Source organism: Emydura macquarii, unplaced genomic scaffold, assembly GCF_026122565.2.
Source record: "Emydura macquarii macquarii isolate MOO-44397 ecotype Brisbane River unplaced genomic scaffold, CSIRO-AGI_Emac_v2 contig_2805, whole genome shotgun sequence".
In the NCBI taxonomy this organism is placed as follows: Eukaryota; Metazoa; Chordata; order Testudines; family Chelidae; genus Emydura; species Emydura macquarii.
The window spans coordinates 3,480,101-3,506,485 of NW_027132942.1; the positions used below are offsets into that span (position 1 = coordinate 3,480,101).

Consider the following 26,385-nt stretch of genomic DNA (forward strand, 5'->3'; position numbering starts at 1 on the left):
TGGACGGAGGGGATCACTGAGCCGCCTGGGACCCATGGCACGGCCACCCGGGGGGGGGGGGGGGGGCCGGGGCCGCACGGGGGTGCTGCAAGCCCAATCCGGGCAGCAGCGGGGCCCAGGCAGCCCCCAGCCAGGGCTGCCTCGGGGGGGGGGGGGGGGCCGCGCTCGGCCAGTGGCCCACGTCGGGGGGCAACAAATGGCTCCCTCAGCGTCAGCACTGGGGCTGGTTTAGTGCCGGTCTCCAGGACGTCCGCTTGGTTTGCCACGAGCTGCAGCCCTTGGCACCTGCAGGTGGGGGGGTTAGTCGGGGGGGGGGGGCCCAGCCAGCACCGGCCCAGCTCCTGGGGGGCACAGGCCCAGTGCCACACAGCAGAGCCTGACTCGGCGCAGCCTGGCCCTCCAGGGAGGGTGGCTAGTGGTGGGCAGGGGGAAGCTTCCTCGGGGTCTGCAGCCTTGTAGCCCTCCCCCCCCCCCCGGTGGCCCATGGCTGGGCACGCACGGCAGTGCGGAGGGGCTAGACATGGCCCAGCAGGGGCTGGGGCTGCCCCGGGGCTCTATGCGGGTGGACGGTGGGGTGCAGGGCAGCCCAGGCCCCCGGGCACTGGGAGTAATGGCGCGAGCGATCCTACCCCCCCCCCCCATGCCCCATGCTAAGGACAACGCGGGCCAGGGTCCAGGGGCTGTATTTACAGGGACACACAAACACAGCAGGTCGCAGACACGGGGGCCGGCTGCCGGCAGAGCACGTGGCCACTCTGGCGTCTCCGCCCGGCTCCCGTGGCCCTGCCGTGGGTGGCAGGACGCAGCGTCTCCCCGCAGATCCCGCTGGCAGCTGGGGTCTCCGGCGGTGCTGGGACGGGCTGGCTGCGGCCGGATCGTTTCCCCAGGCCAGGCCCTTCGTGCCCAGCTCCACCAGTCAGCCAGCTGCCCCGAGCGCGGGCCACGCACACCGCCCTGCGCCGAGGGCTCACGGCTTCTTCGCCTTCTTGATGGAGGAGCAGCTGGAGGCCGACTCCCGGCGCTTTCTCTGCTCGAACAAAAGAGAGGCAGGGTCAGCGGGTGGCAGCACCGGGCGCTCGCGCAAACACCCTCCGCGCCCAGGAGCCCACTGCGGCCTGGGGGCTCTGCCGGGTGTGGGGAGGCCGTGGCCTGGCTGCCCATGCCAGGAGGCAGCACCCAGCACCCCACGGCGAGCACACAGCAGCCCCGGCCCAGATACCCCACGCAAGGCCAGCCATGAGGCTAACCCGTCAGCCCCCACTCACGGCAGCTCAAGTGCTATCCTGGGGAAACCGAGTCGCAGACGGAGCCAGTGACTCGCCCCAGGTCACACTTTGAACCAGCTCTCCAGACTCCCAGCCCAGCCTGCCTTCCTTCCCGCAGACCGGTTGGGGGGGGGGGGGGGGGGAGCCCGGCCGTTTGGCTGCTTAATGTAAGTCAGGAGCACAGGCTGCAGGGCCAGGCCTGCCCTGGGCCGCCTAGAGATCACCTGGATGGCCCAGCACGTCTCTTCCATGGCTACCGTCCCTTGTCTAACCCGTGGCGGCGTAGCTCCAGCTGGCCGCCTGGCAGCCTTAACTCAAGCGACCGCTACTGTCCACGCGTTCCCTCAGCTGAGCTCTTGGGCCCGCCCCCATGTTCCCTGGGCCGGCTGGACGTGCCGCTGCCTCGGCGAAGGCCAGGTCAATGGCAGGGCAGCCCACGCCGCCGGCCTTCGCTTGCCTGGCTGGCAGTGCCGGCGGCACGGCAGGGAAGGGGTCGGAGGAGATGCACTGCGTCGCCCTCGGTGCACAGCTCGTTTTGCATGCTCACGGCTGCTCGCTGTACGTGGCGCAGCGTGTCAGAGGGAGCCCCACCCGCCCCCAGCCCAGCAGAAACACCCCCCCAGCCTCTGCCTGCAACGGCAGACAGCAGAGGGCAATGGGCACAGCTCAGCGTTATACCACCGCCCCGGGACTTCACCAGCGGCCGCGGCCCGGCTGCCTCTGCCGGAGACGTTAACGGAGAAATACAAAGGCCCAGAACTCGCACAGGGGCATGAACAGACGCCCTCTGACAAATAAAATCCAGCACGTGGCAACGCAGGGGCCCAAAGGCACATCTGAAACAAACCCAGCCTCACACAAAGGAGCGAGGGCGCCTGGCAGGACGTGGGCTCAATGCGGACAAGCACGTGGCTCTGATCAGCTTTACGTGGCACAAGTGCCCATTAATCTCCCTCCTCGTCCCGTCCGTGGCAGGGCTAGTCCAGTCGCCGGGGGCAAAACTGGGAACTGTCTGGTTAAAAAAAATGTTTTACATTATAATTTACAAGCGCCGCCGAGTCGAGCCGCTTTTAATAGCGAGGCAGGGTTTAGAAAGGCCCGTGCGCAGGGCCTGGCCTGGTCTGTCTGCAAGAGCGATATAACCAGCGCTGGCTAAAAAGGCAGATATTGTGACTCCATCTGGAAAGGAAGAATGATTGATCTGAACAATGTAACTTCTGGCTTTCAAAGGGGCTCAGAAAACAAGAAGTCAGCAGGAGTTCAGATAAAGGCAGCTTAAAAGTCAAATAATTCCGACTCTGAACCCGCCACTTCTTAGAGGCGAGGTCTTTTCCTTTCCCCATTAACGGGCTGACTTGTGAGATCCCGAACAAAGTGCTCCGAGGCGAGGAATTCTGAGTCACTCATTATGGATCAGTCAGTGGAGTCTGAGTCGCACAAATCAAAGCTGCTAATCTGGAGTAACTGGCTGAACTTCGGCTTGGAACTAATTTGTTCCGCGTTCGGCTCACCTTTCACCTCCCAGAGGCCTGCGGGAAAGTCCCACCTGGGTCAGCAGCATGCTGCACGGGGGGACCTGCCTCAGGGTTATGGTCAGAGGTGGACAGCGCCGCGGGGGAGACGGGCAGGCCAGGGAGGACCTGAGGGATACGGCAGGGCTGACCCGCTACCAGACTTCCCACCAGCTAGACTCAGCGTCTGGCCACAAAGCACCGTGCAAGAGGGGCCTCTGCCACCCCCCGAGAGGCGGGAGCGCCTGCGACGCACTTCCCTGAGCTTCGGCTGCCCGATTCCGCCCCGGGCAGCTGCAGGGACCCCACGAGGCTATCACTGCTGCCCGCGGGGACGAGGACATGGGCACCCCAGCACCGTAGGTGGGCCAGGGGGTTCCTGCAGCCCTACCCTCCCTCTGCACCGCACAGGCGAGCCGAGCTAGAGGAAAGCCCCGTGTCTGACGGCTGAGCGCAGTTGTGTGATGGTGGGGCACGGCAGCCCAGTCCGCGGTGGGTGTCGCTGCCACTCACAGGAGACCCCCAGGCTCGTTACGAACACCCAGAGCACACTGGGTCCTTCCCAAAGAGGACGGCTGGTCCTGGGAAGACGGGCCAAGGCTGGGAGCCAGGAGGGCTGGGTTACATTCGTGCTCTGCCACGGAGACGCCTTGAGCAAGTCACTTCCCCGCCCCGTGCCTCGGTTTCCCCGGCTGCCGGATGGGGACAGTGACAACTCGCTTCCCAGCTCAATTCCTGCTGGCTGGGGAGGGACCGTGCCTCCTGCTGTGTTCACACCGCCCCTTCCAGAGCCGCTCCCTGCTCCCTGCCGGGCGTTTGCGTGCTGCTGGGATACAAACATCCTGCGACAGTAAGGCCGGGTGATGCAGGTGTGACGCCCGCCAGCCGCACAGCGTGCCCCGGGCCCCCACGGGGTGCCACCCCTGCTCTGGGCTGCCTCGGCCCCAGACACACCCCAGGAGCGGGAGGTGCTCCGGCTCCGGCCTGGTCGGCACGAGCCGGAGGCTGCTCAGTGTTCCCGGCACGGCCAGGCTCCAGGATCTCCCTGCGCTCGTCACGGGAGGGGCTGTCGGCTCCTCACCGTGCCCCAGCAGCCCCTGTTCGCACCCACTGCCGGGCAGCAGGCTGGCAGCCATGGGGACGGGGAACGAATCGGGGGGCCGGCTATGGCAAAGCAAGGGGCCCTCTCCTGCCCAGCACACCTGCAGCCGGCCGGCCGGCGGGGCACAGCCGCAGCACACCCGCTCCTTCCCACCAGGCCCCTCCAGCCGGGACGTAATTTCTTCCCCTCCAAAGGTAGCATAAAATGGTCACAGTGTGAATGCGCTTGACCTTTTGTCTTGGACTAATCTAATTGTGTCGTCTTTGTGTAATCAGCCGGGAAAGGTCAGAGCTGTATTTAACATGGGGCCTGTAGGTACCGAATTTGCCTTGCAGTGAATTAACTTGATTATATTTCTTTCAAATATGCCAGCGACCAGGTCATTTTAACCCTCTCGGCGCGGCCCGGCCTCACCCCCTTTGTTTGCCGTTCCAGGCTGCGGCACGGAGGCAGAACGTGGCTGGAGACGCCCCCACCCCCGACTGACACACACGGACACACACAGACACACACACACACGCTCTCTCGGGAACTCTCAGGGGACAGCAAGTGTGCTGTGAATCAGCCTGCAATGGCGGCAGCCTGGGCCTGCCTGGCCCCCAGGGAGGGGCGAGATTTCACGCTCCCCAGAAAGATTGAAGGCAGCGCAGAAATGCCGAAGATTCCTCTGCAAACACCAGCCCCTCAGCGCAACGCTTCCTTGCAGCTCCACAGCGGCCCAGCGAGGGGACATTACTCAAGTCCAGATGAATGTGTCACCCCTGGCGTTGACAGATACGGTGTGCCGTCATACATTATACATTTGGAAAAGGGACGGGCCGGGCCGCTGCCGGGGCAGCGTCTCTGCAGCGCCGGAGATGCTGCTCTGTGCACAGGGGCGGCTTCGCTCGGCTGCGTGGGGCGAAAAGCCTCAGCGCTGGCTGATCCCGTGGCGCGTCCCAGGCCCTCGGCCGGCGCAATGCAGGGCAGGCCTGTCCCTCGGGGGCGGGGGGGACACACCGTTCCCAGCATCGCGCATGCTGCGGGAGGAGGGGGGCGACCCCCTGCTTGCTGGGGCCCCCGCCCGGGCGTGCGCCTGACTTTCTGCCTTCCCCAGGCGGTCCGTGTCTGGGCTCCCCTCGCCCAGCGCTTCCACAGGCTCGTACGCTCCGTACGCGAGCACCTCCCGCAGTCTGCACGCCCCTCGGCCAGTCTCCCTCTGCCTCCCGCCCCCTGCCCACGGCTCGCCAGCAGGGGAGCCCGCCCACGGCCCATCTGAGGACCCCGCTCGCCTGCCTTGGCGCCTCCTCCTTCCGGGGGCCACATCCCACGGGGCGTTCTGTGGGGCAGCACCATGGTGCCATCCCCGTGCCTGCCGCAGGCTACCCACGGTGCCTGCAAGGGACCCCCTTGGTGCGGGGCGCAGCCAGCGCAGCCGGCCCACGCGTACAGCACCTGGCACGGGGCAGGGAGCCGAGCCGGGCAGCAGGAGAGCAGCGCCAAGAGCAGACTGCGCCCGGCGACGGGGGCACTGCCCACCAACACCCACCCGGAAGGAGAGAGGGACCGGGACACGACCCCCCCGACTCACCGAGTTAGGGGTCAGCGGCGCTCCGACCACGTCAATGATCTGGTCCTTGGCGTCTCCCTTGCCCTCCTCCGCGCTGAGCCCGGCCTGCCCCTCGGCGTGGGCCCCTTCCACGCTGCCGGGCCCCACGCTGCCGGCCTTGGCCAGCGCCTCGTAGCGGTGTCTCAGCATCTGCAGCTCGTACTCGCAGTTGGCGAAGGCCTGCTTCAGCTCGTAGAGCAGCACCAGGTCGCTGCGCAGCTCGTTGAACATCTGCACCATCTCCTCCGTCGGCATGGGGTTGAGATCTGGGGAGCAACGGGAGGTCAGAGCCGGGAGCCGGGCCCACGGCCCTGCCCGGCGCAGGGAGACTCGCGGCAGACCCCAGGCGGGCTCGGACGGAGCCAGAGCCCTCCCAGCTGCGAGCGGGGCCGGAGATCTGTGCTCTCTTGGGCCCTTCCTGCTCGGCCAGGCTTAGCGAGCAACCTAGCCAGCCCGGGACACTGGAGCAGGACAGGCAGCCTTCCCCTCCTAGCGCACAGTGCTGGCAATACAAACCGCCCTCCTTCCCAGCTGCTCCCACTGCTGGCAGAGCCCGAGGACCGAACTCCCCACTTCTCTAGAGGGAACCTCCAGGGCAGGACCGAGGCCACAGGCCTGGCTGGGGAGGGAAGCTTGCTGCCCATCACGGCCCGGCGTTACAGCCGTGTCTTAGGGGTGAGCCGAGCTCCAACGTTACCAAGTGCGCAGCCCCAGAGCTGGAGCCCCCAGAGCGCGGGGGCCCCTCCCACACACACAGCGGGACAGGCCCTGCTGCGGAGAAGTCACAATATAAGAGGAGCAGCACGTGAAGGGCAGGAGAGGGGGGTAAAATCCACGTAGCTCCCTCTCTATGCAGCAGCTGTCTGCGTGCAGGGCTCCCCACCCCGCTCCTTGCACCAGCACCCCACTCCTCACGCTAAGCACCTAAGAGCTGCAATTTCACTCCTGCCGTAGAGGGGGAAGGGAGGTGCAGAACCTCTGCCTGGTGCTGGACCACAGCGGCCTTTCCAAGCACCCCTCGTCTCCCCCAAGAGCTCCGGTGGCGCTGCCGGAGACGTGCCCTGTTCTAACGTCACTGGACCAGCCCTAACCTCTGCCGCAATGGGGCCTTCACTCCCTGCCCTGGGAGTAAGCACGCCGGGCCCCTGCCCCTCATTCCACCAGGAGGGATCGTTCTCCAGCCCTCACGGAGCTGGCTCCTTGAAAACTACCTGAAGCCTGTGACTACCCTCCCCCATGTCCCCTCATTCCTAGACTGGCTGATTCGCTACTTTCCCCGGGTTAGCCTCTGCTTTTAGATGGAAAAACAAGTGACCCCTTGGTTGTGCGGGCAGGGAGGGGGCCCTGGCGGCGCCCGCGTGGCACAGGAGAACGCCCTGACACAGGCCACCGGCTGTGACGCCTGAACACTAACAATGGGTGGGACGCAGTTACTCAGCAGGCCCAGTGGCCTCTTCCAAACCTCACCAACGTTGCTTTTTTTGCGGGCTGGGGGGCACCAGAAGCTCCTAGCCAAGCCGGCGCGGTGCACGCTGGGCTCCGGAGTCGCTTTGGGTGCGCCGGCGGCTGGATTTCTGCAGCTGGGCACAGTCCAGAGCTGCGGGGGCTGCGTTGTGGCCCCCCCAGCTAGGACTGCACACTGTGTGCACGAAGGGAACCCTGCTCTCTGCTGTGAAGACACCAGAGTTCAAGAGCGAGGGGGGGGTGTTTACTCGCCGTTCGGTGGCGACGCTCCAGTTCCACACAGCGGGCCACCGACAAAAGGGAGCGGAACAGTCCCAGCCGCAGTCTGGACTTGCCCCCACGAGCAGTAAATTAGGAGGAAACGAAGCTTGAAAGCGAGACAGGGCAGCCCTGCACAATGCGTACGCTGTGGTCACCAACACGCTGGCGGTGCCTCTCCCAACCAGGCTGAGGTTGGCCTTCTCAATCCTGGGCTTCCAGCTCTTTGATGGGTAAAGAAGCCCAAAACAATGGACACAAAGGCCCTTTTAAACCATTTTTCTACTGGGAGGGGGGGAAAAAAAATCCCTGCGCATCTCATTCTGGCTTTTAGCCTTTCTTAAAAAAACCATAAAATATGATTTTAAAAACCATTCACACACTGTTATTTAAGGAACTGGTAATACAGCCAGGGGGAAAAACAGCCCATCTAGACTACAAAGGCTTGCTCTGTGTGTCTCTGTCTCTCTAGCATGCCCCCTTCACTCACCTACTCCTAGTTCCATCAGCATCTGGTCTAGGGCTTTAATCTTCTTCTGTCCCACCGAGCTCGGCAATTTCATCTGGAACACAAAGGCAGCAGAGCCGCACAGCTCAGAGTTAGCCTCACTCGCAGCTGCCTAGTTCAAACGGCAAGAGAGCTTTTCTTTTCAGAGTGCGGGGGGGGGGGGAGAAAGAAAGGAAGCGAGAGGAAGGAAAATCAAGTGGCAGAAAAAGAAACGGGCTGAAAGTTTTCAGACTAGGTCCGAGGGCAGGTATTGAAAAGCCTGGTTTTCCCTCGTGTGTGTGTGTGTGTGTGTGTGCAAGACGCGCTGTTTTACAGCTTCCACATGTCACTGAATTAACAACAAAAGTTCTTCTTGGCTTCAAACCCTCTCCCGCGGTGCCCAGCCCATCAAAGGCTAATGTGCAACGCTGCCCTACTTTATTTGCTTTAGCCGCCTTGATTAGACTCATGCGCTAACAGACTCACTTCTCCTTGTCCCCGCTGAGCCCCAGACCGGTGGGATTCATTTACAGAGCGGGCTTTCTAACAAAGGGAGAGGCAGAGAGCACGGCGACTGGACTGGCGGAAGTGCGAACGCACATTTACACTGGAGCTCAGGGGTTAGGTGAGCGGGAAAGCAACAGAGGTGAGTCAGAGAGGCAATCTGGGCTGGCCGCAGGAGAAAGAATGCAGACACTTCGCGGGTCTCTGCTGCACTCCCTCCAGTCTCTAGCCAGAGGCTAGCTCCCCGACCAAACGGTTATTAGACGACAAACAGCCCACACACCCCCGGCACAACATGCCAGGCAAGAACTCCATGTCCGTCCCTCATGTACATCTCCCGACACAACACACAAAGACCTCAGCCGCACTCAATACGGGGAGCTCCGCTCCTGCAGCGAGAGGGGAGCTGAGAAACCCACAGCGCCTTCTCTCCCCCGCCAGCCACAGCCCTGCGAGCCAGCCCCCGCCTTCATCAGACGGGACCAGCTGAAGTGGGGATAGGGAGCACCATCTCCACGCCCTGGCTGAGGCGGCCAACACACGAGCCGATCGCATGGGTTGTTTCGTGATGTGCTAGGGACCATGAAAAAGCCCTGCTGGGGCAGCAACCTCTGATCGCTCCCGGGCTGGGCTGGGCTCCAACCCACACCCCAATCCCAGCCAGCCAGGCCTTTCCACGGTGCTCCTGCCCTATTACAGCACCCCCCAAAAGTGATGAACACACACACCGGCCTGGAAACCCCTTGGCCATTCACAATGGGTCTGTTTAAGTCTTTACGTGAAATCAGAGCTATCATACGCACACACCAAGAGGCCAGGAAGGATGGCCTACGGGCTGGGACTCAGGAGAGCCGCAGCTGCACCACAGACTGCATGTGACACCCCTGCCCTGGATAATCCTTCCCTGCCTCAAGGATCTGACTCGGCCATGACTGCGGGGCTTGCAGACACTACGATGACGTAGATCATCGTACGGCGACAACGAGGGCCAGGTGTGACCGGCCTGCTGGAGCGAAGCGTGTTGCCAGCCAGGACCAGTGCACAGGATGCACAGTTAAATGTTAACTTTAAAAAGGGGAACCACCCGCGAATGAAGCCGCTCGCTAGATGGAAATTAAAGAGAGACGTCACAAGAGTAAAACGCCTGCAAGCAGCATGGAGAGGCTACTTAAGACGCCGAAACAGACTAAATTAAACCCCAAATCAAAAAAGATGGTAGAATGCCACCAGAACGCCACCGTCGCCAAACAGCAGAGTGACGGAGGCCGTTAGAGGCAAAAAGGATCTTTTAAACCTGGAAGTCAAAGCTAGTGAGGATAATAGAAAGGAGCAAAACCGCTGGCCAGTAAAATCTAAGAGTATAACAGGCCAGGCCAAGAAAGAATTTAAGAAGCAACTTGCTAAAGATGCTGAATCTAACGGCCAAAAAAAAAAAAGTCCATCAGAAGCAGGAAACCTGCAGAACAGGCAGCGAGGTCACGAGACGACAAAGGAGCGCTCAAGTGAGACAAGGAGCTGCAGAAATACTAAATGAATTCACTGCAGAGGATGTGGGGGAGCGTCCCACATCAGAGTCATTCTTTTGGCGCGACAAATCTGAAGTCCTGTCCCAGACGGTCATTAGAAGAGGTTCTACATCGAACTGATAAACTAAACAGCATTCACCCTACCGTTCGGAAGGAACTCAAACGTGACACTGCAGAACTACTAACTGCGGCATGTAACCAATCGCTTAAATGGGACTGTAGCAGATGCCTGGAAGGGAGCTAATGTAATGCCACTTTTTAAAAAGGGCTCCAGAGGCGATCCTGGCAATTACAGGGCGGTTTGCCTACCCTCAGTAAGGGGCAATTTGGTAGAAGCAGAGTTATCAGGTGTCTGATAACTCTGTGGCCACTTTTGGAGAGAGGGTGCTGGGCTAGATGGCCCATAGTCTGACCCAGTGTGGCAGCTCTTATGTTCCTTCAATCATGAAGCTAGAGATCTAGCGTATGGCCTGCTAGAAACACCTTTCTCGTCAATAAACCACATCTGCCAAGGAGCCAGACTGCAGAGGCTGCAGACAGCACGCAGCGAGGAAAAGGGCTGTACTAAGCATCCCGTGCTTCGCAGGGGCTCCCCACGCACCCAGGGAAACATCACACTCATTCACTAAGGATTACTGATGCAATGACGGATCCAGTGTAGCCACCCCAATCTTTACAGGGCCGCAGGACGGGATTCCTGTGAAATTAAGTCAAGTCCAGAGGACCCGATCAGACTGAGAGAGATCAGCACTGGGGGCTGCGGGTGAAATCCAGCCATGCGGAGAGTTGGCACACAAGGCCTCAGCACTACATAGGCTCTGAGAGCCGCAGCCTCGTGCTGGGCCGTGTGCACAGGGGTGAATATCAAGGTTGGAGAATAAATCCTGACACTCCATTGCCTCTTTTTCTTCAGACACAATTACAGAATTAGTGGACGAAGGGAACGCAGGAGGTAGCAGATATTTGGATTTCAGTGGACTCTTGATCCTCTGTTTTAACCTTAACCGAAACACTCGAAGTTGGCTGGGACAGGAATGTTCTGACGTTCCCTGGAGGCTGGCTAAACTCCTGTGCATGATAAATGGTGGTGGATCAGGTTGGAAGGTGCGCTAGGGGCACTGGGTTTTAAGAACAGTTATTTTTAACCATCTGGAAGTGGAAGTGAACAGAAGCCTAAGGAAACTGGCAGAGGATATTTAACTGGGATGAGTTGCAAACATCATGAGGATAATAAATGTACGAAGAAGGAAGCTAGAGAGGTTAGAAACAGGAAGTAACAGAGTACGGTTCAACTTTAAATAAAGCAGCTAATACACATAAGAAAAAGTAATCCACAAACCCAGATCCTCTGGGAAGTGGGGGTGGCTGAGACCCAGAGAGTGGTCAGAGAGGGCCGCCCGCTGGGCAGGAGTTTGCAGCGCTATACGGCAGCACAAAAGGCCAGTGTCATTTTGAGGCTGCGTGTCCAGAAGAGTCACATCTCGTAGCTGGGAGGGATCAGTCCCTCTTTCCACGGCTCTGGGGGAGCCCTCCAGGCGCCACACTCCTGGAGAGACACCGACCAAAGGGAGGGAGTTCAGAAAAGAGCCACACAAATGATCCGGGTGAGGTGGGGGAAAGGGAGACGAAAGGAGCCAAACATCTCTGAGAGATGACAAGCGGGGGCCCGATTACAGCCTGCAGGCATGTGACGAGAGGAATTATTTAGTGTGCTTCACACAGGCATAACGAGGAGGGACCGGGAGAGCAGTCAGACTGAACATCAGGAAGATATTCCTGACAGCAGGATGGATTAGGCTGTAGAAGTTTCTTTCCCCCGAGGAACTGGGGTTTATCCCATCACCTGGGAGTTTTAAAACGAGGTGGGACGACTAGAAAACACTCTCTAGGGGCCAATCCACCCTGGGGAGATGGGCTGGCTGGTCTAACAGGTCTTGGCGATCCCTAACTCCTGTGACGCTAAGTATTCACAGAGAACCCATCGCCAAGGAATTCTGTTTTCTCGCTTCCCACAGTTCTGTAGCTAAGTATTTTCCGCCTCACTGGAGCCCGGGGCACCAGTCCTCAGCCTCACCTCTCAGGCCTGCATTAAGGCCACTATCTTTCTAGGAAGACAGGACTCCTTTCCGAGCCTGCCACACACACAGTGCTCCACGCCAGCTCTGGAAACGCTGCACCAGAAATCCCAGCAATAAGAGCTCCCAAGCGTTCCTAGCCCAAGCTGCTCCACAGGAGAGCACGTACCCCTATCCCATCGCACGGTGCAGTCTGGGCCTGGCTGGCTGCTAGATACACCCGGGGAGGAGCAGGGGCTTTTCTACAAGCAGCTTCCAGCAAGCTGGTGCTGGCACCAACCGTCCTGGCAAAGCCTTTGACTCGCACCTGGCTCTTGCTACTCCTGACCGGAGCAACACCTTCTCACTGTCAAGCTCTTCAACCAAACCCACTGGAGGATTTGCGGGTGGAGACAGGGACAGGGGGAACCCATGGATCTAGGCCTAACAGAAAAGGGAGCCGAAGAGCAGCACAAGAGGCGCAGGGCTGTTTGGGTTTGTGTAGTTTAAAAACACATCCATTAAGCTTCCTTTTAATTCCGGGGCGGATTTGGCCTGTGAACAGGAAGGCTTCATCGGCTTCTCAAAGCAGGAGTATATTTTAATTTTACCATCATTAAGAAAATGTTATGATTTATGTGGCTGCTGTCGGACTAATATCTTTAAAATTTAGCTGGCTCCACCAATTCATCTTTAAGACTGATGAAGGTTGATTGCTCTCTATGCAAAATGTATTAAAACTAAATGAGGAGTCTATTACTCACAGGCCGCTGCTAATCTGTTAGGTAGGCTCCGTTAGCGAGGCTGTCTGATGGCGGAGGAAAGCATGGTGCCCCGCACGCAGGGGAGGAGAAGCAAGCGTGAGCCCAGCCAGTTGGGGGGTTGAAGCAGATGCTGCACCGCCCCAAACAATCTGGAAGGGCAGCCAAAGACTGCAGCGCTCCTACCCAGCGACACTGACCAGGAGATATGCTGATGTCGAGGACGGAAGGACAGGCGTCCGTCTGGCTCACTGATGAGCCAACAGCGAACGGTTCAAAGCCCACCCTGTGCCCCGCCGTGGGAGCTGCAGCAGGCTTCTGCCCTCATCTTTCACACGAATCTGCAGACACCACAGGTCCCAGCATGCAGTGCTGCGCCCTGGATTGGAGCGCCTCGCAGTTTGGCTCAAGGGGGAGCACGGTATGCTGGGAAATGTGGTGTCACACCTCTGGATTCAAGAGGAGGGTGCCGAGTGCGAGCTGCTCCCTTTCTCGGGCTGCAGACTTGGCCCTCCAGCTCCTGGTGAGTTAGCATACTGCGGACGAGAATTATGTTCCTAACCGAGTGTAGAGGGAGAATTCCCAGAGAGCAAGTGCAGTTCCTAGGTGAGTGGCAGTTGCCCTTTTCTTTCCCTCTTCACAGGAGGCTATTATTGTTATTTATTCTTTTTAAAGTCCCCATCTAATAATATCTGGGAAATAGATTGCTCGAGTCAGAAAACTGATTAGCTGGGATTTTGGAGGTTAATATATTTTGGATGCTTTCCTCCTCCGACAGCGTCTCCCTACAGCTCTTTTTGCAACACAGCCCATGCTTATAATTACACCAACCTCGCTTTTGATTTAAGGACTGCAATTCTTTGTCCTTGCTATAAACAACCTGTGTTAAACGCAGGAATTGGGTGTATCAAGAGAAAAATAAATAAAGGGCAACACACCGAAGCTGCATAGCTATGGTACCTGCGCTTCCCAAGACAGAAACAAGGACGCTTGGCCTGGGCCTCCGATGCTGGGGGGACTGGCCCCATACCACGATGGCAATGTACGTGGCCCGTGAACTGCGGGAAGCACCCAGATACCTTCCTGCTTGCCCCAGCAGGAGGGGACGCTGGGCAGTAAGTGGGTTATGCAGCTTGAATGCAATGCACAGAGAGAAGCAACCTCACTTTCATAGCCCACTTCTTTGCTGGAGCAGTCCCTGGGGTCGGTAGGGGAGAGGTCCCCAGTCTGTCCAAATCTGGGCACTGTGAGACTTTTACGTTGTGCTCGAAGCTGAGCACTTGAGGGCAACAGAGTTATCTGTGCCTCCAGGTACGTTCGAGCCACGCCTACAGTGGAAACTCGCTGCTTCACGCTAATCACTGAGAGAGCTCCTGAGGAGTAATGAATTGTGCCAATTGGTGACGAAATGAACACACTCAGTAAGAAAGAGGCAAGGAGATGGCCTCACAAAACAGACTCGGTTCATTTGTTTTCATGTGTCATTTAGTTTTTGTGATTTGTGATAATACTTCAGAGCAGACCAGTAAACTTCCTGGAGTATTGTTTGGGAGAGTCATGAAGTTTTAGCTATCCGAGATCTCGCTACAGAGTGCCCAAGGATTACATCTTTCTGGGAGAGTCAGAGACTGGTGCGGGTCTGTACTGGAGAATTAACAGGTTTATGGGTTAACAAGGAAGGACTCGACTAGGTCCTGCTGAATGACCTGATCATATTCGATGCGTAGCCATTGCCTGCTATAAACTTAGGACTTTCATTATAAACCTGTCGTTTTCAGAAGCTCTCAACTTTTGGGGCTGAAATCTCCATGCTTGGTCTCTCACTGAAATCTTGGGGTTTTCTGAAGTGTGCGCAGCATTTATGAAGTCATTTCACACAAGTTGTTCCCTGGTTTAATTCCATTTTAGGCCAGACTTTTCCTCACCCAACTCAAAACCAGCTGAGTTTTGCCATTCTAAACGCTCAGCACTGCTAGCCGAGAGAACTGTGCCCTTCCACCATTGTGCAAAGCGGGCGATAGATTCTGTCGTGTGCACATGCGCTAGCAATGCTAACAGACACTGGGCCCTCGGGAGCACTGCAGCTAGTCTCCACACGCAGGTAGTCGATGCAGAGAACTTTCTCCGTGGGCAGCTGTCAGTGGGAGAATGAGCTCCGCACTGATGTCTCTCGACTCCTGCAGAGCCTGGGAGGTTTGCAGGAGGAGGAAGGCTGAAGCTGTGCCTGAGGAATGCTCTTTTGTCCTAGGACATACGGGCAGCCTCTCCCCTGGGGAGCTGGAGCAGGAAGCTTCCTCTCCCACAGCTGGGAAGAACCACAGGAGGCGAGAGCCTCACTAGCTAGGTTTAGCCAAGCAGCTCTGGAATTTCAAACCACCAGGAAACTCACACACAAAAATGTACGTGGATGGGACTGCGCATTTCACCTCAAGAAGGGAGGAAACGAAGACGGAATGTGCAGTCTGAACTTGGCCTCCTTCAGCGCATACATTATCAGGTTTTAATTATACAATCCCATTCTCTTTCTCCAATAAAATTACACTCTTTTCCCCTTACAGCCTTTGATCCGGCGTGCAATCTTGTAGTTCTGCACAGTGATCTACGTGGGCCGGGATAAGAGAGTTCAGGAAGGTATTTAAAGGATGAGACAACAGTAAAACATATTTGCAGGTTATCTGTACTATGTTAGGGATCAGATTAATATGGGAGACCACGGTCTGTTGGCAAATAGGAAGGTTTACAATCAAATTACAGTATTAAATTTCAGTAGCTACACATTCAGTATCAGTGATGCTCAATACTAGCTGGGGTAAATAAGCTACTATTCAACATATGAATGTTCTTAGAAACACACTTTTCTGTGTTGATTTACAGAAATGATTATTTTGCAGTTTACTTGGCTTCAAGGTAAATCTATTGCTAACTTTCAAACCAGAAGTGTAAAAGCATAAATTCTGCACACAACAAATTCTTCTAGGAAATTAAAGAAAAGGTTTTACTAGAAAGCTTCCCTTTAGAAGAATGTCAAACCTTTATCCATGCTGAGAGAGGGACTCGGAACCAAGGAAAGAAGAAGTTTGCTAAGCTTCCAAACAACAGATACAGAATAAAAAACAAGAAATAAAGAATATACTGAGATGTAGGACACTGCAAACAGTTTGAGTAACTTCAATCGATTAGAAAACTGCGGGCAGTGTATCTAGCTCTGAAGGAAATGTTCTGTTTCAATGTACAATACTTCTGGTGACCAAATGATTAACATAGCGAATGCTTGATCAATAAATCAGGTACCCCAAAATAGAGAGATACGTACGCTACGTTACATTGTTAATGGAAGAATAAAAGCATGTAGTCCTAGATGCTACAAGACGTGTAACTAAGGTGGAAACAAAACAATCGTTTTCTGAAAAATAATATGATCATGAAGCCAAGGACTGTATACAGCGAAGGTGCACAACACGGTTCAGACTGCACTCAACCTAAACTTGGCCAACTCTTGACTTCCGAGCATTGAAATTCTTGACTTCAACACAGGAACTGCCAGACTAGATCAAGCCAGTGATCCACTAGCCCACGATCCTGCCTCTGACCGTGCTAGGCAGCTGATGCTTCAGAGGAAGGCACAACAAGTCTGGCAGTCGGATGTCAGGGAATAAACTGTGGATATTCTCCCTAGCTGCGTCAGGCACAGGCCTTGCCAGTTTTAGATTGCCTGATCCCGGAGGCAGGAATGTGCATATCCCTTCCGTGTTTTTCAATCCTTCCTATGGTAACTCTGCGTGATCTCGTTATCCACTTAACATTCAACCTTTTTGGTATTTCCTTTTAGCAATTTTAAATTGGCTGCCTTTCAATTTCATTGACTGCCCCCCCCCTTGCTCTTGTATTCTGAGCAAAGATGAACAGAAGCACTCGATCTACCTTCTCTAGCCCATTGAGTATGTTGTATCCCTTTATCCATCACCCCCTTAAAAAAAAGGCCCTCGTTTTCCATTCTCTCCTTATCGTTACATACAGGTGAGTTTTAACTCTATACAGGTATTAAAAAGGCACACACCCCTTACTAGTGATACCTTATGTAACATACCCACTGGCACATACCGCAGGCAGGAATTTGGATCAGCCTGTTACAGTATATCAGTGCATTCCTCCCCTATGAAAAGTAATCTCCCATGCCCGATACTTCTGTGCATTTGCACAGGGGGATTTCACTACAGAAGAGATGCCAGGAGAAGCGCCAGGAACAGTTCAGCTCTCTCGCCCATAGGAAATTTCAGACTCGGAAATATATACTTTCCTGGCTGATCCGGATGTGCTGATTACCATCAGCTTATCTTACCAAGATGCCTCGGAGTGCAATCAATACTAAACAAATAAATTATTAATTGCTTCAAGTAATTAGATTTATCAAATCCAAATAAATATAACTGATATTTTATGTAGCTGCTTTCAAAGCCCAGGCTCCGAAGGGAGGTTATCGATCAAGGGAGGGGAGACAGATGTTTCACGTGTTAGCAGCTGATGAGGTCTGGGTTTGCATTAACGTCAGGCAAGGAGCAGAGTCAAGAGCCTCTGATGGAGAGTAAACAGCCAGCATGCTTGGCCGTTTAATTAGGGGTCAGATCAAATATGAAGAACAAACATTTTAAAACACACGCACATAAACCCCCCACCCCACCCCCAGCTTTCACTGGAAGCCTCATTCATCTTGGAGCTGTGGCAGAAACCCAGCCCCCGCCCCAAGGAAAAAAACCAACCAAGTAAATTGTAACTCGTTAATCAGTGCTAAGAAATGCTCAGCTGGCTAGTAAATATTTAAAAGCCAGTGAGGGCGAATGTTTGAATCAATGGGAACTAAAGCTGTGTTCAAAGTTTTTCTTCCTCTATTTCTTTTTTAATTGGCCTGACCGGCAATTTGTCTACAAGATCCTAGTTAGTGGGTAGCAAGTCAGATAGCTGGCTGGAAGCCTCTTTTGGAGGGAAGTGCCCGGCTGTGAACTAAACGATTGAATCATGTCCCTCGGTGCATTCTGCGGATCTGAGAGCTCAGAGAACTTCTTTTCATCCCAGGGGTTTGCTTTGTTCCCAAAGGAGACAACGCTTAATTCTTTCACTTCCAGCCATTTGGCCCCCAGCCCCCGACTGAACCACGGGACAACAGCACCCACTCAGCCCCCCAGCCTGTGGGACAGGCCCACACACTCCCAGCCTTCCTTCTTTCCCATGGCCAAGGGTTCTGTCGCCACGGGGCCTGCTGCCAGAGCTTAACGAAAGTATCAAGACAACAACTCGTAATTCCCAGACAAACCTGTTACGGTAGAGCTAAGGCTGAGACCGCAGATAAACAACAGAGGGGAAAATACATCACCGGGATTTGGTAATTATCCCAAAGCAAGCACGATAAACCCAGGAAATTCAGAGTTGGAGGTTAAGCTTGAAAGCAATCCACACCCATTAAGGCCCGGAAATGCAGCTACGACACCCAAACCACCTTAACGCTGCCCTGCAGCGACACCACGCAATAACCATGTTTAGGATTAAGGCTGGTTCGTGCGTGGGAGAACGGAAAAGAATCAACGGATTTTTAAAGGCACATTCTATTTTTTCTTCTCTTTTCCCTCCTAGCGTCGCCCCCACCGGCTCCCCTCCCTCCTGTCTCCCCACATTCCCCTGCACACGCGCCCCACCCACACCTAGTTTCTTCTACAGCATAAAATTCCCTTCCAAGGAGCTCACCCCAAATTGCCCTTTTTCAAAATGGCCACCGCCTGCCATTGTTCTCGGTGGGACTGAGGCTACCGACGGCCCGCAATTAGGGTACCCACTGACTCCATGCTGCCCTGCTGGGACGGTAGCTCCCGATGGCAGGAAGCAGAAAGGAGCTCTGTGAGGAGCAGGTGACTGGAGGCCTATGGCCTCGGTCCCACTGAGGAAAGCAACCGCTTGCAGCCACTGGGAGAAAGGACCCTTTGTGGGATTCTCCGACGATTATTCTTCAGCCTCTGCCGAAGGAGAAACGTTCAGTGATGAGGAATAATGGCAGTAAGTGACCACTGAGCCTAGAACAAAAGTCTTTAGATGCTACCTATGCCCATGATTTCAGTAAGCTTTACCTGACTACATGGGACGTGTGAAAAGTCTGTCTCACGCGATTACGACGACCATTAAAGACAAATCAAAGGCTATCCTTCTTCAAGGAGCCATTTTAAAAAGAATTTGAACTAACTAAACAATTAGTTGCAATCCATGCTACAGCCGAACAGTAAGTATTGTAATTCTGAGGAGGGCTGGGGGCATTTTTCATATGAAACAAAGAAGCTGAATCCCAGCTTTGAGTGAAAAATTCAACATACTCTTAACTGGTGCCTAATAAAACATGACATAAAAGGTACATCTGACGTTTGAAACAACCGCCCCCAGGTCTCATACAGCGCGTCTCATGGAACACTTTAGGAGCAGACAGCTCACCAAGCAAGAGGCCTGGCTATTGGGCGTGACCACGGAGGCAAAGCCCTTACACCCCGTGCTGACGTGACAGTAAATACTGCAGCACTACTCCCCTTCGTCACTGTCAGGCTGTGGGACGTGTCCAGGGCCTGGCTGGGAGTGGTCTATAGACCCGAGAACTAGAACGCCCAGGCTAGCAGACATCTACAATACTGCTTAGCTCTGTTCCAGTGCCTGCACAAGCCTCAGCTGCTGAATCCTCAGCCCTGCCAAGTGAGGTGGGTAAGTCTCTTCACCCCATTTTACACACAGGAAAACTCAAACGCAGAGGTTAAAGTGAGTGACCAACGGCGCCCAAGGCAGTCCGTTTCAGAGCTGGAAACGGGAGTCGGAAATTCCCAACTGCCACGCTCTGCCCGTTCATCTGGACTGCCCTGCCCCCCGGCCCCTACATCTATATACATACAGGAGTGAAAGCCACAGACCGCAGCACTCATTTCCATTAACGTGGGCCTCTGATCAGCCTATCCGGCCAGAAGAAAGCTGCTGGTTCTGCCACATGGTTCTGTCACTGACATGTTGCTCAGGTTTGCTTCCAGTAGGAATAAAAACCCCAACCCGAATACAGACCTCCCTTATTAGTTTTCAAACTGCAGCTCAATCTCCATAAATTAGCGCTGGAGAACACATCTGCCACGTCCCCACGAACCTTCACAGATGTATCGCCGCCCCAGAGCTCACTGCCTCCCAGTGCTCTCTGGCTTACTAGAGACCGTGATCAGCCAAACACACGGCAAAGCTGAGAGCACTGGCATCTCCTCAAGAAATGGGATCCCCACAGCTTGCTCTCCTCAGTAACCTGCCTGAGCAATGCCACCACCACTGCTAACACGCGCCCCGTGGGCCCAGCAGGCAGCACTCCCCACAGACTGCTCTCTGATTCCCAGCGCATTTCCTACATCTCCTGACATCAAAGGAGCATTCCGTGAATCAGTCTTGCAAACTGTCCCGAAAATCTACCAGGCTAGACAAAATATCTGCTTGCCCACCATCACCATGATGATAATAAAGTGACTAAGGGTGTTTTTTACCTGCCTATAAAAAAAGAAAGATGCTCTTATTCCAGACAAATGAGATTTTGTAAGGCTGATATCAAAGCCCCTGAGAACATTCAGTCACACAGGTGGGTTACCAGGATCAATATTCCCAAGTCTTTTGCTAGCAGAAAGATGTCAAGTCGTGCACATAAAACGACGTGAGGGTTTACTACTTGTTCGCCCAGAGGGGAAAACAGGCACTTGGGGCTTTTCAAACCAATACTTTCTGAAGTTAAAAAAACGTAAATATGACGGGCCAACTTCTGTAAGTCACAATGGGAAAATCTGGCCCTTAAAAACATCTTACACTGCGCTAACGTCTGCACGCTAGGAGGTGTCCTGCATTGGGCTGTGTGCTCCGTTTGGGTCAGACAGGTGCCCCTGGCTTTGCTGTTTGGGTCTAGCCGCTTAGGTGACGACTAACAGCCACAAGACATTGGCAGATTCAGATGTTTGCACACAAGAGGGCCTTTATACCATACAGCGGAGCAGGGCCTATAGCTCAACCACAGCCAATATTCCTGGCTACAGCCCACCCTGCTACTGGAGACCAGACTCGGTGCTTATTTTAGAGCCAAGATCTTGACTTTCCATAGCTATGACAGGAGAACGGATAGGAAGAGAGAGACAGAGAGAAAGCTATTAACAGTGGCCGCAGAGGACCAGGGCAGCAGCCTACCCTCTGGCTCCGCAGCGTGACACCTGCAGATTTGAAGTCGGGAAACTTGATGCCAGCAGTCTCAGGAACAGCCTGAAAGAGATTGAGACAGGATGTGTTGAGGGAGGAAACACCCGGGTTGACATAAAGGGGAAACACCATTTCCTGACACAGGGCCACCTGCCAGGGCCGCATGTCAGAGCTGAAGGAGAGGAAAATCCCAAGCAAACCCCAGAGAGAAACCACTGAGGAAAACACTCAGATCCAAGACCCCTCTGGAAAACACAAAGCACCTTTTTGTGATGCTCTCCGCTGAAGCCACCACATGAAGGCGTGGCCCCTGCCGGCACCCCTCAGATGTGGGGGTGTGACCACAGTGCCCTAGTCTAATTTAAGGCCCAGCTCAGCAACTGAAGGCACTCAGCACTCTCTGGACCTGGCCTTTCCAGGGTAAGCCCTATGGGGCAGGCGCCATGCAGTCTATGATTTGTCCAGCTTTGAGCACACTCATTACGCTCACGATATAATAAGGACAGTTCTCCTTGACTGAGGCCTGCATTTTTTACCTATATTTTGCCATTTATTCATTCACTCATTCACAGCTTTCACTTTCCCTCCTCACATTCGAAACACAGCTTGACTTTCCTGTGAGGTTCTCACTGACTAGCAGGGCATCTGATTCAGCAGCAGGAGAGGCTTGGTTGTTGTTGCGGGGGGTTTACGTGTGTGACTGATCAGAGCATTCAGTGAACAGCATTTTAAACGACAACTAAACCAAACTGAAAATATTAGTGGGAACAAAATACCTGCAAGATCCTTTGCTGTTGGGTTTTCACCCTTTCTGCCCAAGTGACAAGCTCTGGGAGCTGTGTCCTACTTCCCTTAAATTCCCCCCGAGTTTCAGCTGGAGAAATCTCTCTTCTCTCCCTTAAAAGTCACCAGTGTGCAGAGACATTTCCATAGACAGCAGCCACATTTCTAGGCTGGAGGCAACTGCATTTCAGCGATCCCCCGATGTACAATGGGCAAGGCCCTCTGGAGTGGACAAGTGCTACAGAACCCTAAGGGAACCATTAAGGCTCAGTGGGCGATATACCTGGAGGACAGCATCTGCTGATTTCTGTACTGTCCTTGTCAAATGCGTCTCTCTTCTGCTCACTCGTAGGCTCCCCCAAAGCAAAAGCCATCTCAAACTCCGGGATGCCCAGTGACACAGGCAAGCTGCTCTCTAACTTAATTTCTCAGAGGCGCTCTGGTTTGCTTTTGCTGTGGTTTCTGGATGAGGTTCAGATTTTACCAGGCTAAAGGGATCACGACAAATTACGAGACCAGAGACTCAACTCCATGGGTTTCCTGCTAACAATCGCCACCTGCGTCAGAACTCTGCATCGTGCTTTAAAATGCACCTTACTGCTTGCCCTGTCTGGCCATCTCAGCCCTGCGCTATGTGGGCAATGGGCACTGACTCTCAGCCCTAACCAGCAAATCTTTGACTCAATAACTGGGTGACACACAGGCCAAATTATCAATCCCTACAGACCTTGGGCTCTATTGTTTCTAAATGCAGCGGGGTGGCCAATACGTGCCCCAAGGACCAAACAAACCCAGCCAGCGAAACCAGCCACTTTGATCGTCGGTAAGGTGTAGCCTACCAGCTTGGATTACGAGAGCACGGTGGGTGGGGGATGCCGCAATCCAAAAACACCCTGCTCCATTTCCCACCATGCGGCTCTCAGGCCCCTGAAGCATTGCCACTGGGGCCCTCAGTCAGGTCCAGGGACGCAACGGGGATAAAACCAGGTCTCTGGCTCAGCCGCGTCAGCTCCGACTGCACTGAGTGCATGAGCAATTAAACGGGTTCTTTTACCTTGCACGCCTCTACAAGCTGTAAATGCTTCAACCTCAATTGACTCTTTGGTAAATGATTTTCCTTTGTGGGAATGATGCTGATGCAGCTCTTGATTCAAATTCTTTGTTAAAATGCAATTTTTTGTTACCGTTTCCCTGCTAGAGTTGGTAATTGACTCCTAATGGACTCCGTCCTGGCTGAACCGACACTAGTGTAACAACAGACACTGCCTCCCTGGGTGCGTACATGCAGCCAGACACCAGCCCAGAGCCGCCACGCAGGGGGGCACAGACCAAAGCAGCTGGCAGCTTTAACTGCCTTTGATGCCATTTCCCATCATCACCCCTTTTCCGCTCCCACCGCCTCTGGGTTCTCGCCCTCAGCACACAGGATGCTCCGGCGGTGGGCAAGCTGCGCTGTGCCAGCCAATCAGCAGCCACCAAGGGAAGCTGACCCCACAGCCCCTCGGCTTTCTGGGTCACTGTATTCATTGCCCAGAGACCCCCTTTTGGAGCAAGAAGCTGCCTGGCTCCTAGCTGGGCAAGCAGCACGAAGCAACAGCTGCCAGCAGGGCCCTTCTCCTCTCTCCACCCACCCCTGCTTCAGCTAGATGAGAACAGCCCAGCTGCGGGCAGCGGCACAATGTCCCCGCTGCTCACAATGCAGAGGGGCCGCAATTCTCAGCGATCGGGCGGCTCGACTAGCTGGCCCCATCAGTTCTGTGCCATTTTATCATGAAAATAACCCCTCCCACTGATTCAGCATCGGGGCCCCTCCTGGGAGGAGAGGAAGTAGCACCATCAGTTACATGGGGAAACTGAGGCACAAAGAGGGGACGCCGACTGCCCAAAGCCACGGAGTGGGTCGGTGGCAGAGCTGAATTGAAATCCACAAATCCGGGCTCCCTAGTTCCTAGGCCACATATGCTAGCGAAAATATACCTCTCTTTGGGTCACGGCAGCAGCCTCGCCCCACCCCAACCAGCGCCCAGCACCTGGCACCGGCAGGGCACGAGCGGTCCTGGTGGGAGAACTCAGGAAATGAACATTACCCGGTGACCGCAGAGACAAACGGGAAAGACAAGAAATGTTTACAGGCTTCTCCGTCTCTTTCTTCTGGGGCAGCTTCTTCTTGGGAGCCTTGCGCTCAGCTCGCCTCTGCTCGGTGGTGGTGTCGGCAGCCGTGATGAGTTTCTGCAGGTCTTGGGTTCTCTTCTCTCTCTCTTTCTTCCTGGCCTCAATTTTCCGGAGCTCCTGAATTAGATATTCCTCTTCTGCCACCTGCCGGTCGGAGCGAGGAGAGCCAGTCAGAACAGCAGAGGCGGCAAAGCAATGCAAGGGGGCCACCTACCGACCACAGCTCCGCTTCCACGCCTGCCCCGCACCTGGCCTTGCACAGAGGTTCCCTTATGGGGCCCGAGAGCCCCTGCTGAGGTTGTTAGCTATCAGGTCTGAAGGGCCCGGCAGGTGGCAGCTAGATCCCACCCTGGGTTGAAGTTTTTCCCCTGACAAACCCGATCCCTTTAGGAAGAGAACTCAATTTGACATGTTCCAGAGGCTCCTCGGTCAAACGGGAGGGGAGGGGGGAGGGGGGGGGGGACACACGACACGAAAGTACTGTGGGGGCAGCAACCTCGGCCCCTGGGAAAGGAAGCACCTTATATCACCCCAGTGACTCCAGTTCCCCTGCACGCATGGGTGACAGATCAAACCCCCATGGGCCAAGCGAAAGTAGCAGCACCACAAGGCTGGGGTGAACCAAGGGGTAGGAAATAATGAGCAGGGGGCATTGACTGGGGGGGAGGGGGGGGCGCTCTCTCACCAGCTCCCTGGGAACATGGAGGAGTCGTCCTGGCGGCTCCTAGTCTGGGGGCACCGGGACCCTGCTGCAGCTAGCTGCCATTAATTAACCAGAGAGGAAGATCTGAGCCTCCCGTGACTTTACAGCCCCACTGCACTCCAGCAAGACTCCGCTGCCTCGTTCCCCAGGATTCAGTGCTCCCGCTTGCTGCCTGCACGGCTAAGTGCAGCCGGCATGCCCTGGCAGTCTGAGGCAGCTGATGGGAAGCCTGGCGAAGTCGCAGCCTGGAAAGAGTTCAGAGGCGACCAGGCATCTCACACAGCTTGGTTAAACATGTAAAAACATCTCAGGCCCAAGGGAACCCGGTTCGGGCCACGGCCCATGCCGAAGGCTGGAACCCCATGCCAGGTTATCAGTCACCTAATACCTAAAGCAGCCGTTGTCAGCATGCAATTTGTGAGCCCCAAAAGAGTGCTGGCAGAGGTCGTAACCCTGCTTCTCCCCCCCACACCTTCTGCCAAGTAACGGTGCCAAATCACCGCCTCACGGCGCTCTGCCTGTCTGATGCAGCCACCTCTCACCCATCAGACACAAACTGGAAGTCCTGTGGGGCGGGGGCCATACCTTTGTACTGCACCTAGCCCAACGGGACCCTGATCCATGTCTTATTTAACAGAAACAAGGGGCTTCCTGTGCGGGAACTGGCCCAAGGAGCTGCGGGCTGCACTGGGGAAGTAGTGACTGACTCTGGAGACAGGGTCTGGGAAGGGGTGGCCCAGCTGCCTTCCCGCACTCATGCTCTTACCTGCTCTGGGGTCCTGTTATACAGCCTCTCCAGCTGCTCCTTCCTACGCCTCTCATGGCCGGCGTCGAACACGGGGATTTTCAGGTCGGTGCCTGGGGCGGCGCGGACATTGGCCAGCTTGGCACAGATGTGGTAGTACCGTTCCTTCAGGTCCTCCACCGACCTCTTCTATGGCGCACACCACAAAGCGGACAGTGTCACAAGAGGGCTAAAGGAGGCCTGCTGCAGCCGTCTGCTCCCAGCCTTTGGGGGAAGGGGGCCACACCCCCAGAAGCAAAGCTTGGGAGATGGAATTGCAAGGAGCAGAGAGGCGGCCTCTACCTGCCCTGCTACGTGGCCTGGATGAGCGGCCTCGTTTCTGTCAGGATTTCTCTCTGCGGGTTCCCAACCACTGCTACATGCGCCCTTCACTATGCACCTGCCCCTCTGGGGCTACAGAAAAGGACTGGAAGGCTCCAGCCCTGACAGTCACCGACTCACTGTGTGACTGGGAGAGTTCCTGCACTGGGCCTCGGTTTCCTTCTCGCTAAAATGAGATACCCATCCTCTCCCTCCTGTGTAACGTGCTTTCAGAGCCTCCAGACAGGTGCCACACCCACACGTCACGTGTTATCCGTATCAGGCGGCGGCTTCTCTCTCCTGCCAGTAGAGACTGGGGCAGGCACAAAGGGCCCAAAGCTTCCTAGCGGGGGCCCACAGGAGAAAGCTGCTCTTAAAAGCTCTGATGCAGACCATGGGGCCTGGTGGAAAAGCTTCCAGCTGCAGACACGGATTTCACAAGGGGCACATGACACATATCTGGGACCCCGTGACAAAGAGTGCTAGCGCGTCGCTCTCCGAACTGCATTGCAATGAATGAAGTCTAAACTGCGTGCGACAAAGGGGTGCAAGATGCAGTCATTCACTTCTGGATTCCCCGGCCTGCCCTGACACCACACTGGCACTGGGACAAGGAGAGTCTGGGCTGCTTTAACGCCGGTGTGCTTTGTTATAAAGCAAATACTCTGCCCTGCTACCACAACCCTCATTGGAGGATCTCACAGGCTGTTAACAAGCCTCAAAACCTTGCAGTGACTCGGTTTCCCCCAGAACGCCCCCCTACCTCACAAGCAAACAGGGTGGGCTAGGCGTTAGTGGAGAAGACGAAGAGTCCGGACTCCTGGGTTCTTTACTTCGCTCTGTGACTTGCTCCTGGCTTCGCAGGCATGA

At 55.3% G+C, this 26,385-nt stretch overlaps 1 protein-coding gene across 4 annotated transcripts in view; it reads right to left on the reverse strand.

Annotated features, from left to right (window-relative positions):
- Nucleotides 1-667: 667 nt before the first annotated feature.
- Nucleotides 668-26,385, reverse strand: part of DMAP1 (DNA methyltransferase 1 associated protein 1) — a 36,147-nt gene continuing 10,429 nt past the window's right edge. For 2 of the 4 annotated variants that reach the window (XM_067567780.1, XM_067567779.1), the window contains exons 7-12: nt 25,177-25,344; nt 23,666-23,851; nt 20,744-20,815; nt 7,679-7,751; nt 5,449-5,732; nt 1,935-2,277 (exon numbers count right to left, since the gene is read on the reverse strand). In XM_067567780.1, coding sequence (XP_067423881.1) covers nt 2,119-2,277; nt 5,449-5,732; nt 7,679-7,751; nt 20,744-20,815; nt 23,666-23,851; nt 25,177-25,344 — 942 coding nt within the window. In that variant the 3' untranslated portion in view covers nt 1,935-2,118. Of the gene's footprint in view, nt 1,028-1,934; nt 2,278-2,333; nt 2,445-5,448; nt 5,733-7,678; nt 7,752-20,743; nt 20,816-23,665; nt 23,852-25,176; nt 25,345-26,385 lie in introns of those variants that run through there. The other 2 variants (XM_067567781.1, XM_067567782.1) reach the window with 2 other exon arrangements.